Source organism: Larus michahellis, chromosome 10, assembly GCF_964199755.1.
Source record: "Larus michahellis chromosome 10, bLarMic1.1, whole genome shotgun sequence".
NCBI classification, from domain to species: Eukaryota; Metazoa; Chordata; class Aves; order Charadriiformes; family Laridae; genus Larus; species Larus michahellis.
The window spans coordinates 19,849,141-19,862,393 of NC_133905.1; the positions used below are offsets into that span (position 1 = coordinate 19,849,141).

At 52.5% G+C, this 13,253-nt stretch overlaps 1 protein-coding gene across 4 annotated transcripts in view; it reads left to right on the top strand.

Annotated features, from left to right (window-relative positions):
- The window catches only part of BSN (bassoon presynaptic cytomatrix protein), a 104,074-nt gene that overhangs the window by 47,248 nt on the left and 43,573 nt on the right, over positions 1 to 13,253 (top strand). For all 4 annotated transcript variants that reach the window (XM_074602673.1, XM_074602674.1, XM_074602675.1 and 1 more), the window contains one exon: positions 7,311 to 8,093. In XM_074602673.1, the coding sequence (XP_074458774.1) occupies positions 7,311 to 8,093 (783 nt within the window). The remainder of the gene's footprint in view (positions 1 to 7,310; positions 8,094 to 13,253) is intronic.

The window sequence follows — 13,253 nt, forward strand, 5'->3', positions numbered from 1 at the left end:
AGGAGGATGGGTTGTATCTTCTGCTGGGCAAAGCTCGTTTGCTCCATCCTCTTCAAACTGGTCCACCTTGGATGGGATTGGCCATGCTTGACTTGAGATGACTTGGGAGCTCTTCTTCCCAGCCTAAAATAATCATTTAAAACAAATCAGATGGGCTGTGCTGCTGAAGTGCCCTGTGGCCTCCTCTGACATAGGATCGTATAGCTAGCAAGGCTACGGTGAGGTGTTGGCGAGGAACATTCAGTCTCAAGTCTCTGAAGTCTTAAATATGGTCATCTAATGCTCTCCTAGTCTTTTTGGTTTTATAATTTTTTATGTAGTGGAATAGCATCCTGGGTGACCTCCAAACGGTCCAAAATAACCAACCCTCAGCAAAGCCAGAATTGTTCTTCATTGTAATCCTAAATTTTGGCTTGAAGAGGTCTTGGACGTTCAATTAAGAAGTCTTTCTGCTTACAGCTCATTTTAAAGTTTCTCCTATCTACTGCAAAAGCTGAACTCTATACTTAGGATACTTTGAGAGCTGTATTGTCTTACCTCAGGAGAACAAAACAACCCGCACATTACCAGCACTCCCTTGCATCTCCTGGTAACAAATCCAGGGGACGGACTGTTTCCACAGCTTCCTAAAATAGGTGGTGGTAGAATAACTTTAGAAGCCTTGTAAGCTCAAGCTGTCTCTATTGTTTCAGATCATTTTTGTCTGGGTCCTTTTCTCGGTGTTTTTCTGGGGGGATGGGTGAGCTGGGGACGCTTTTTGTCCCCCGCTACGTACCTCTGCCAACCACTGCCCTCCTGTCCTGCACCCCTCTGCAGGGGTCAGGATCTGGCCCACCATACACGTGCCCATCTGTAATAATTATCAGTGTTTAAATCTGCCCTGGGCACAGCCAGCACGTGCTGTGTATATTCCTGCCTACAATTTATATATATATATATACACACACATATTTTAAGGAAATGCGGATTGGAAAGTTTCCGTTCCTAATGGGACTTGGAAATGGTGGGTACTGGCAGCTGCAGGGTGGCAGGGAGAGGGGGAGGCGCATCCAGCAGTGGTGACTCTGCAAGTACTGCAGGTCTTATGGCAGCCTTCCAGTACCTAAAGGGGGCCTACAGGAAAGCTGGGGAGGGACTCTGGATCAGGGGGTGTAATGACAGGACGAGGGGTAAGGGTTTCAAACTGAAAGAGGGTAGATTCAGGTTGGATATTAGGAAGAATTCCTCTCCTGTGAGGGTGGTGAGGCGGTGGAACAGGTTGCCCAGGGAGGTTGTGGATGCCCCATCCCTGGAGGTGTTCAAGGCCGGGCTGGATGGGACTCTGAGCAACTTGGTCTAGTGGGAGGTGTCCCTGCCCAGGGCGGGGGGCTTGGAACTAGATGGTCTTTAAGGTCCCTTCCAACCCGAACCATTCTATGATCCTGTGAATAGTGGGATTTGGGAGGGGGGTTAGAGGAACAGCCTGGGACATTGCAGGGGTCTGCGGTGGGACGGGTAAGGCTGTTGGTCCTGGGGGCTTTGAGCACTGCCTGCGGGGCTGGGGCAGGTCAGGTGTTGGACGCAGACATGCCAAGTGTCAGTAAAGACAGGGTGCTTCAAACTTTCAAAGCTTTTAAGATCAGTATGGGTATAAAATACCCTATAGGTGGAAGGCCTGCAAGCTTTACCTCCCTGAGTCTTCTGCTGAGCCCAACAGCATGTGTATAATTTGCTTTAATGGTTAGAAACATCTGCTGTTAAAAGTGATGCTTAATATATTTGGCTTCCATTTCCAGTCATTAGTTCTTTTTATGCCTTTTTCTGCCTAATTAAGAACCTTTTAGTACCTGATATTGTTTCCCCTGAATGTGCTGCTATGTCGTAATCAAGTCACTTCTTAATCTTCTCTTTGATAAACGAAAAAGATCAACCTCTTTAATTCTCTCGTTTCAGACATTTTCTGCATCCCTAGAATCACTCTTACAGATCCGGTCTATATCTCCCGCAGTGTTTTACTAATCTCCTTAAAATGTCGGTGTGGAACCGGTTGAGGGCTCTGGAAGGAGTCCCTCGGTGCTGGAAGAGGGGGCTGAGCCACCTCCTCACTCCCACCTCCAGCTCTGAGCTTCCCGCACGGAGTGAGCGCAGGTTTGCCAGGCAGCAGAGACTCGTCTTTGACAATATTTACCATTTTCCCAAAATTTGCCGTGCATGAGGTGAGTGGTGTTAGCCATAGTGAGCTACTTAAGCAGTGGTGAATCCTTCTTGTCTCCCACATCAGACGGGTAACTAGTCTGAAATCTGTTTAGCATATTCACTATTCATATTTTACGGTGCTTTTTTTGGTCAGCATGTCATGCATCACTAAGTCAAAACACCTTTTGGACATCACGGATATTGCTTCTATGCATCACTAATATCAAACGTGCAGAGAATGAAATCAGGTTTGCTGGCTGTGACCTATTTTCCCTAAAACCACGTTGACTGGCGGATATGCTTGCCTTTCAGTTCTCTGCCGCGTGAATCTGGCATTGTCTTTCTGTCTTGGACAGATGTCTGGCTAGCTGTCCCCTTCAGGCCATACCTTTGCCTTCTTGGATATTCAAGCAGAAGACTCTGCCAGTCTTCTAAAATTTCCTCTTAAAAACGAACATCAGCACGCAGCAGTTTTCTTAGCCCTGTTAGATTTCTTGAATGCAAAATTGTTTGGATCTGCCAAATTTACATATCTTCTGGTGCTGGTAGATGTTGTTGAGCATGCTTCTCTGTTGCTAATAAGTTGGAAATGCTTCATCCTCGTAATGACTGTTATCCTGCTTCTTCCCAAATGTTTGATGACAGTAGTTATAGCTCGTCTGCCATATCCGTCTCATTAACAGCTTTGCCACCTCCACCCAGTGATGGACCCCTGTCCTTTCTAGGATAGCCTCTGTCCCTACAGCCTTCCATCAATCCTTCCTACTGTTCCCCAGGAGACTTATTCCTGAAGCTCCTTTGCTTCCATACGGTTTGAGGACTTCACTTCTTCTCTTTTCAGTTGGTTGATGTTGGTGTGCTGAGCTCTGATAGCTGCTGATTTTATATTTCTAATAGCACCCTTCGTTTTGCACAGCAGCCACCTTCGCTTCTAGCTGGTCTCGTTTGTTCTTCATTGAGGCATCAGCTCGGTTTCAGAGCTATCACGACTCCAGAGCTCCGGAGTCCTCAGCACAAGAAGGACGTGGGCCTGTTGGAACGGGTGCAGCGGAGGGCCACAAAGATGATGAGAGGGCTGGAGCACCTCTGCTATGAGGACAGACTGAGAGAGTTGGGGGTGTTCAGCCTGGAGAAGAGAAGGCTCCGTGGAGACCTTATGGCAGCCTTCCAGTACCTGAAGGGGGCCTACAGGAAAGCTGGGGAGGGACTCTGGATCAGGGGGTGTAATGACAGGACGAGGGGTAAGGGTTTCAAACTGAAAGAGGGTAGATTCAGGTTGGATATTAGGAAGAATTCCTCTCCTGTGAGGGTGGTGAGGCGGTGGAACAGGTTGCCCAGGGAGGTCGTGGATGCCCCATCCCTGGAGGTGTTCAAGGCCGGGCTGGATGGGACTCTGAGCAGCCTGGTCTAGTGGGAGGTGTCCCTGCCCAGGGCGGGGGGCTTGGAACTAGATGGTCTTTAAGGTCCCTTCCAACCCAAACCATTCTGTGATCATCTACATCCCTGTTTTCTTTATGTTTTTCAGTATTTCACCAAGTCAGATTCCCTGGGGTGAAGGAGGTTGGCATGCTCTGAGCAGCCAGTCTCGGACTATTCAAGAGAGAGCAGCTTTACTTCCCCTTGTTTTAGGGTATAATGCTGACTTCAGCGTTCCCACAAGGTGAAACGGAACCAGAGTTTTCAATTATGTTGGGTTTTCTTCTTCTCGCCAACAGATATTTCATTCTGCTCGTTACTTGGACTGTTAGCAGTGATGAAGTAGTAGGAGGATAAATTTTTCTTTTCATATTCTTGCCCCCTATTTCTCTATTGTTTTCTGAGCATCCTTCCCCTGCATGGTCAGTCTGCAGGCAAGAAGAGGAGTGTTTAGGGGCTGGGGATGCAAGCCAACTGAATAGTCCACTGTGTATTTTTTTTTCTGTGTATTTCTGTGTCTTATTTACTCAGTTCCTCCACCAAATCAAAACTTTCAGGGGTTGGATTAGTTAAGATTTACGCCCAGGCTTTTCCACCCTCTTTTCTCTTTCTTCGGGAAGGATCTTTGGCAAGATGACTCGGCCCTTCCTCCTTACTATCTTCCCTCCAGGATCCTTTAAATCGTCTTTGATCTGTGTAATCCACACATTGTGTCATCAGCGGTTGCATCAGTAGAGGCCGGCCGGGCAATTTGTGATAATCCCAACTAAATTTACATTTCAAGTGCTTGCTCTGGGAATGCGCTGCCCCGCTATATTCCCTGGAGCTTTCTCCTCTACCTCATGACAGACGTTCCTCAGCAGTTCGTCACCAAGTCACCGAGAGCAATGTGATGGTTCCTCTCTGGCTTTTTTTCTGTCTTGGTTGCGTAAGCCAGGTTTATTGTGGAAAGTGAGAAAGCTCCAGTGATCGTGTTGTTTCCTGGCCTCTCAGCTCAGGAAGATCTTGGTGGGCTTCTCCACAGGCTGTATGCAGTTTGCATGGCCATGGGACCCAGGGCTGGTACCTCCTGGTGCCCAGGGAGGGGTTCTCCGCTTGGCCGGGGGCGAAGCGGGCACCGTGCATGGTGTGGGGAGAGGGGGAACCAGCAAAACCAGAGCTGTGAGCTGCTCGGTATTCACCAGCAGCACTTGCTGCTTGTTAAAGCTGGCAGATGGTTGAGGGCAATCAATTGAATTCCCTCAACATTTTGTTTGGAAGTTTGTGCAGGAGAGCGGCGAAGTATTTTTCCTGTTCCGTAAAATAAGTTAGCTCTTGTGCCAGGCTACAATAAATATACAAAAGCGGGAGTGTGGAGCTGCGTGCCTTGCGGTCCTGGTCCCTTAAAATCTAGATGCAAACAGCCCGGATGCAGGTCTGGGAATATCTCCTCTTCCTCCACCTCACCGGAGGGTCTTAAAGTGCGGGTAAGGAGATTACGCGGAGAGGGAAGATTTGCATTTCTCAGATACCAGGAACTTTGCGGTGAGAGAGAGAACCTGAATAGAAGGGCCTGGTTCTCCCTTAATCGGAGCTGACGGGGACGGCGAGCAAAGCTGACAGGATTTGGGGAGACGCTCTCCTGAAATAGAATAGTGGGAAGAAATTCCAGGGGGTGTGAATGCGAAAACAACACGAGGAATTCTGTACGTCGGAAGAGAGGCAGCAAGACCCACAAGAAAATTACAGAAACTAAAGGAATATTTTCAGGGGTTAAATATAATGGCGCTCGTTGGGAAGGGCTGGGAGAAACAACGAGGCGACGCAAAATTGCTGGGGAAAAATTGCATCTGCTCCTCGGCTCCGAGTGACGTGCTGGAGCCGGGGCTGGCGGGGGTAGTGGCGTGGGAGCTCAGCGAGCACGGCGGCAGCTGAGGGGAGCGCAGAGCTGACGTGCAGCCGGGCTTGTGAGGCGATGGGAAGAGCTTTGCAGGAGGCCGAGAGGCGATGCAGAGCTCTGCCAGGCGCCGGGCAGGGAGCGGAAGGGGCGTAGCGGGCGGGGGGGCTTGTTCATGCACACCCCCCCCTTTTAATTTTAAGACGTCCTTCCTAGTTGATGTGATTTTCCTCTATTTCAAAAAGTTTATTATTCGAAGGCTGGGCTTTTTGAGAGTCCTCCTGGGAGCAGACCTGTAAGGAGGGGTTCGGGGCACATCTGCCCCCCCCGCCCCCATCTTGGGGAAATCACCATCCCGTCCCATCGCAGGACCTGCCCGCTCTGAGCAGGGAAAGGTTGAACCGCGTCTGTGGTTGGCGTGTAGGGTGGAAAAAAACCCTTTTGGCCGGGTTCTGCGTCAGTTGAGCAGCTCCCCGTGCCTCCAACCGCGGGAGCAAAAGGGCCACGCGGAGCCGGAGACGTGGGGCTGGGTGAGGCGATGGGGCGGGTAATGTCTCTGCAGCGGGGGCTAAGCCGAGCCTTAGAGGCGATCCGTAGCCCTGGGGTGAGGAGATGGCTTCTGCAATGAAAGGACAGGGAAATCCCCATCCCGTGGGGTGCGTGGGGGCTCGCGGGACCCGCAGCCCCAGGAGAGCGCAGGGGATGGGAGCTGCTGGGTGCCGCACCTGCGGCAGCCCATGCTGGCCTCTGGCTCCACTTGGCCTGGACGCTGCACTGGGTTTTTGGGAATGCTCTGGTCCTTTTTGCCACCTTAGTCGCTTGTCCCGGAGAAATCTTCTGCAGGCAGACGCGGCTGCCCTGCTGACTGTGCTATATATTAGTATTTGCCCAGCCGCTGAGCATCCTGGGGATTCCTCGTATGGGAAGGCTCACAGCTTTCGTGCGGTCTCTTTAATTAACTTAATTCAGACATTAGCGTGTCGCAGGGAACGTCTCTCGAGGGGCGAAGTCTTGCATTTATCACCGCTTAGCCAGGGAGCATTGTATTTTTCATTTGCATCCAAAAGTTCATCGCGGCAAAAGTGAGAATTAACCCTTTGCTCCCCGGCGGGCGCGTCACCTGCCCAGCGGCGCAGATGCGTCGTGCGAGGAGAACCCGCTCCCCACTGTCCCTTCTGGGCTGCAGTGCCAAATTTTTGGGTGGGATATTCCAGAAAAAACACATCTGCTGGCACCAGGGGAGCATCGGGCACATCATGATGGCTTTTCCCCTGCGAGGTACCGGGCGGCAGCAGGCAGCATGCCGGCGCTGGAGCAGTGGGGCATTACACATGCGTTATAGCACACATATTATAGCAGCATCCCTCTGTAGAGCCGCGCTGGACCTCCTGCCAGCCCTCCACTCCCGTCTGGTTGCCATGCTAGCTCTGGTCGCCGAGCAGGAGGAAAATAATGGGCTTAAGGGAGGTGGTGGGGCCAGGAGCCCTTGGAAAGGCTCCTCTCCCCCAGGAGAAGCAGGACGCGTGCTGCCTGCAGGCAGAGCCTGGTGGCTAGCAGGAGCTTTGCAGCAGAAGCCTTGGAAGCAAACCAACGCTAATTAAAGCTTGCTTTTGCACCGGCATGTTGTGTCGTGGGTACCTGTGGCAGATGGGGTCTGTTCGCCCTGACTGCGAGATGCTTTGGTGAAGAACGTGGTACCAAAATGTTTTTCTGGGAGCTGGTGCCTCGTTCCTATAGCTACATAGGGGTTGTTGAGGGGCACCTAAGGGTGTGCTGGGGCTGCCTTGGGTGCGGCCGTGGCCTGCCCGCTGCTCATTGCCCGTGTCCTCTCCTTCTCTCGCAGGTGAAGGAATGGTTGTGCTTGAACTGCCAGATGCAGCGGGCGCTGGGGATGGACATGACCACCGCTCCTCGCTCCAAGAGCCAGCAGCAGCTGCACTCTCCCTCGCCGTCCCCCTCCCACTCCCCAGCCAAGCACCCACCGCCCCCGGCTGCGGATAAGTCCCCACCAGCCGCCCGCACCCTGCCGCCCGAGCCATCCAAACCTCACCCCACCACGCCGCAGAGGGAACCGCAGGGCAAAGGCCAGCCGAAACCTCAGGAGGCGGCCAGGTCCTCCCCGCAGCATCAGCAAGCCAAGCCTTCCTCCTCTGAGCAGAGAAAGACGGTGGGAGATGCGGGAGCGAAACCTGCTGCCCCGGCTCCCGGGGCTGGAGCACAAGAGCAAGCCCAAGAAGGGCTGACGGGGAAGCTCTTCGGCTTTGGGGCGTCCCTCCTGACCCAGGCGAGCACCCTCATGAACGTCCAGCCAGAGGCCCCCCCTCCGAGCCAGCCGTCTCCTGGCAAAGTGCCTCCAAAAATTGTCTTCAGCGATGCCAGCAAAGAAGCTGGTCCCAAAGCCCCAGGGGCGCAGGGCCGAGCTGGTGCCACGCCGGCCGCAAAGCCGGGCAAGCCGGAGCAGGGCGTCAAGCCAAAGGAAGTGCCGAAAGCAAGGGTCTTGTGCCCCCTCTGCAAGGCGGAGATCAACGTGGGCTCCAGCGAGCCCCCCAACTACAACACCTGCACGACCTGCCGGCAGCAAGTCTGCAACATGTGTGGCTTCAACCCCACGCCTCACCTGGTGGAGGTAAGGGGGCTGGCAGGGGCTGGCGCCTTCCGAGCCGAGGGTCAGTGCTCTCTCCTTGCTTAAAATGGAGAAAAGATGGTGTGTTTTCCTTGAAAGGTTTACAAAAGCCTTTAAGAAGCTGCTGAAGCCAGGTTCCTTCCAGGGGAAGCCCCAGGGCTGGAGGCAATGGTCCTCCACCTCTTGACAAAGACATGTATTTCATATATGTATACTGATTTCCTGCTGGTTTCACGTGAGGAGTGGAGCAAGGGGTGGTCATTGTTTGAGCGTTGTCCCCACTGGTCCCCAAAGGTGTCCAAGGGTGAGGAAATAGAAACAGGTCATGCAGGTGCCAGAGTCGCCAGCAAGCATCCTCCTCCTGGTGCTGTGGATGGACACCTTGACCAGCCTTGGGGAGGAAGGTGGCCAAGGTTGTTCTGCATCCTCAGATGGTGAGGGTGCAAGGAGAATGGTATGGGTGGGGAAAGCGCTGGGACCTCAGCAAAAGGATTTCAAATCACCTGAGGGCACTCAATGGCCCGTGGGGGTTTGCTGCCCTCTCCAGATGTGCCCAGGTGGAGGGCAGGGGACTGGGCTGAGCAGAGGATGGATGTAGAGATGGCCACGGTGCTATTTGGATGTGAACTGGCTGAGTATCGTGCAGCCTGCTGGGATGGAGTGCAAGGAGAGGAGGAGGAGGTTGAGGTTCACCCAGTCTCAACAACGGTAGTCTAGGAGGTCTCTGAATTGTTGTGATGCCCACCCAGATCGTCTTCCCAAGCACCAAAAAGGCACCTTAGCCAACTCTAGCCACCAACGCCCGGAGAGGAGAGTGGTTAGTGCAACTGGGGCTCAACTGGAGCATCCTCCTACCTCTTCCTCCCCCCTTGCTAGCTGGTGAGGGAGATCTTCCAGACCCTTGGAGGAGGCCTCAGTTGGAGTCTAGACCCTCAACCCTTCCTCTACAGGTGATTTGAAACCCCTACGAGAGAGGCCCAGGTCTTTCTTCTAGAAATGCTGCATCTTGCAGCCAGTAAGACACAAAATCGATATCATCAGCACATGGAAAAGTTAATGGGGACTTTAAATGACCAGAAGTAGGATTGTTAATCTTGGCTTCATTCCACGGCAGATAATTACATTTTATGTCCCTAACTCCTCCTTGCAGTTTCAATTACACCCAGTAATTTTCTCCTCTTCCTGAAGCTGCTGCTGTTCACGGTCACGTTCACAGCAGAGGAGAGCTGCTCTCCCGGCACAGTGTGGAGGTGTAAACCAGCGCCTACTTAGATTTCTGTGTCCATCAGATGGCCGTCTCCTTGGCCATAATGCCATTTGCAATGGAAACGCTCTGCTCATTGCTCCTGCTGCTGCTTCCTTCCTGCTGAGGCCTTGGGTGAGAAGAGAAGGTGTCCAAACGTTGTGTAGTTCCGTGGGCAATGATGTGTTTCCAGGCTTCAGCCCGTTGATTAATTAATTAGAGAATTAGTTTGGGGTTGGGTTGTACCTGATAACGTGGTGCTCTCTGCAGGTACCACGGAAAAGTGGCTGAAGGGAGGCCACCTCTCCCCGGTGCTTGTCTCCAGGGTCACTTGCTGACACCTGGGATTAAATTTCGGACTTTGAAGGCTGGAGTCTGCGTTGGCTCTCTTGGCTTTTGACTAAACACCTTCAGACACCCCTGGCAAACTCACCCTTGCGTGTGTGTCTGCCATAAGGTTTCTTGTCGCTGCTCATCACTGCGATATCCACGTGCCCTCACGTTGAGTGAGGACCCACAGTCAGGTCCCACCTGGGTTTTGTGGTGTCTTGGACTTTGTTTCTCTTTACATAGAACCATTATCCACCTCGGAATAGATGGGCTGGTCTATGGCGTTTATATTTTAAGAGTTGAGGAAGAAATGCAACACTTGAGCTGTGAATATTCTTAACAAAAAACTTTGTGAGAAAAGGAAAACATTGCAAGCTGTGTTAATGCAGTCGGGCTTTACTTTGCTTGGTCTTCTGAGAAAATTGCTCTGTGGGCTGATCCTCTTTTTCCTCGCAGCTCGTGCGAGCTTGTCCCGAGCCCCAAGATTCCACAAATACCAGAACTCACCCTATGAAGTAGCGAGGCTTGATCCGTTAATTGCTTTATGAATGAGGACCTTGACTGTAAGTTGCCCTTGGAAGTTGCATGAAAACTAATGAGGAGATTTGAGCCTGGGTTCGGTACGTGCAGAGCGTGAGCTGCGGGCGAGATGGGCAGCACCCTCTGTATGTGCTGCTGGACCCTGGGCAAAGTCTTCACCCCCAGCTTCAAACAGCACGAGTCACAGGGAGGGAGAGGCGACAGCGGCCTGGTTTTGGGGGGAAGGATGGAGTTTTGCAGCAAAACAGCACTAGAAGAACGCGTTTTCTGCAAATGAAGTTGTATCTTCACGGTGTTGAAGGTGGGCTGCACGTGATTATAGTTTCATAGCAGAACTGTAACCATCTTGAGAGGGAAAAAATCCTGAATAATGTTTGCATCCCCATACAGGGCAAGTATCTTCACTAACTAGGTCGTCTCTGCTGCCAGGGAGGCACTAATGAACTCGCACTGAGGAAGACTCCTCTCCCTGTGCTGGTGTGGGCTGTCACGACTTGGTGGGAAGCATCACCCAAACTGAGACTCATACTTGCTGGGGGGGCTGGATGACCCCAGGTGTGAGGTGGGAACCAGAGGGCGCGCTGGCAGCGCTGCTTCTCTGGGGACTCGGGCTCCTTGGTGGCATCACGTATAATGCTGAGGGCGAAGAGCGTCCTTACACCCACTCTGTCTGGTGCTTCAGCGTGTGCTGACTCCCACATTCATCGTGGCTGTTGAGGAATAGACCCCGCAAAATGGCTAAGGTGTATCTTGGAGGGAGCATGTGGCCAGAGCGGGTTTTTGGGAAGGGGACAGGGAGGTATGGAGGAACTGCACGCTTAGAGAGACCCCATGAGATGTCCTAGTCTGCTGGTGGAGGTGAGACCGTGTTAGGCTGTTGCACGCCGCTGGAAGCAGACCTCCTGCTGGACGTCTGTGTGTGGTTCTGCTGTGTGGATGGGCGACCAGCGGGACGTGACGGGTCCTAACTAGCTGGACACACGGTCAACACCAGGAGGGGCAACTCGTCAAACCCCTGGGCTGCTCACAGCATCAGAGGGGTGTGGGAGGTGTTGCTGTCTGACGATCGCCGTTAGGAAACGGGGAGAGGAAAACTGAGAGTGAAATGCAGAAAGCGGGGAAGGCTTTTGCCTCTCTCTCTGGCCCCCTAAAATTTCTGATTCCCCTGGAAAGAGGCGTTATTGTTTACCCAGTGTATTTTCATCCCCATCCCACTTCTGATCTAAAGATGGAGTCGGAGGCTCCGGGGCCCTGTCGTCCCCTCCCACCCTCTGCAGACGCCTGGGGAAGTATCCAAGGAGCTGCCTCCTCCCCAGCGTTTTTTTCAGCTGAGCTCACTCAAACCCAACAAAAACAGAAGAAAATACTAAAAGTGCTTTTTTTTTTTTTTTTTTTTTCCTGTGGAGTCACTGTCTGTTGCGTAGGTGTCAAGCTACCAAAGGAAAAGGGTGATTTGAGCTTCCCTCATTGTCTTTGCGCTGCTGTGGGCTGAGGGCTCGTGCGGTCTGGTCCAGGTGAAGGTGGCTCCAAGAGCGTCCTGCCTGTGAGCAGCCGGGTGGCACCTCCGAGCCCAGAGGTCCCATGAGATCCACCAGCACGGCTGGCTTTCCTTTGGCCCTGCGTCTCGGGCAGCTTCTGGGCATGGTCAGAAGATGATGGTGGGAACTGGGGGCCCTAGGACACTTGAAGAGTTCAGGTACAAGCGTGGCGTTTTGGCAATGTGTCCCGGGAGAAGCATGTGTGCTGTGGTGACCCCGTGGCTCTGGTGGCTGTGGATGACCAGCAGAAAAAGGGAGCCCAAAGGTGTGCCTGACCTCCGCTTCTCTTGCTTGCTTGCCACGATACGCGGTACCCAGCTTTAAATAATTGTTGATGTGAATTAACAGAAGTACAGGTGCGTGGAGCTTCCTCTCCCACCTCATCACACCTCCTCCAGGAGCCAGCTCCTGGGAACTGCACTATCAGCTGTTCCCACCGAGGCAGGTCTGGTGCTTTGGGGCTCTCCCAAATTCCCTACAGTCTCAGCCTGGTGACGTGCAGGCAGGAAAGGGGTTTCCATTGCAGGAAGAGCGAGTGCAGGGCCGTTTCACTGGGGATTTAAGAAATCACGCCTTGTCGTGATTTAACCCCAGCTGGCAGCCAGGACAGGGCAGCCACTCGCGCAGTTCTGTCCCTTCCCCGGCAGGGCAGGGAGAAAAGGGGGTGAAAGGAAAAGGGAAAAAAAACACCTCCTGGGTTGAGATAAAGATAGTTTAACAGAACAAATAACAGAAAAGGGGAAAATAACAATAATAATAACAGTGAAAGAATATACAAGACGCAAGTGACTCTTGCTACCCCGTGAATTGGTGAATCGGCACCGTCCTGAGCAGTGATCGTGAGAACTTTCCACCCCCGGCTGACCCCGTTGATATGCCCGTCTCTGGTACGGAATATTCCATTGGCCATTCCATCGTTCTGTCTATGCTCCTTATCAGCTCCTGTGGGAAGCTGAAAAAAGTCCTTGAAAAATATAAACATCACCTGGCAACAACCAAACCAATATGCATTGCTGCCATTCCTTTCATACCGCATCTGAAACACAGCAACCGCTAGGGAAAAAAAGCCCATGTAACTCTATCCCAACTGAAACCAGGACACAGCGGAGTCCAAGGGAGCAAGCGATCTGGTGAGAGCTGGCGTGGGGCGTGATTGCCCTGCGCTGCACCGTGCTCTCCTGCTAACCCTGACCAACCCCAATTGACTCCAGGGGTTTGGCATTAAGGGACGAATGAACTATGCATGTTGTGTTACTAAATAAGTGTGGCAGGATGCCCCTTTGCCTAATTAACCCGCCTGAAACGGGAGCGGTGACAAGTTCTGTTGCAGAACGCTGCTGCTCCCTGGGCACGGATTTGTGGTACTCGCCGCATCCAGGTCCTAAAATTGTGTTTGTTTTCTTGCTTTCCCCATGCATTACAAAAAAGCATCCTTTTCATAACTCTTGTGTTGTCGCGGACGTGCTCTATCTGCCTATCTGCTCTCGCCAGTCGATGCTGTTAGGTTCCTTA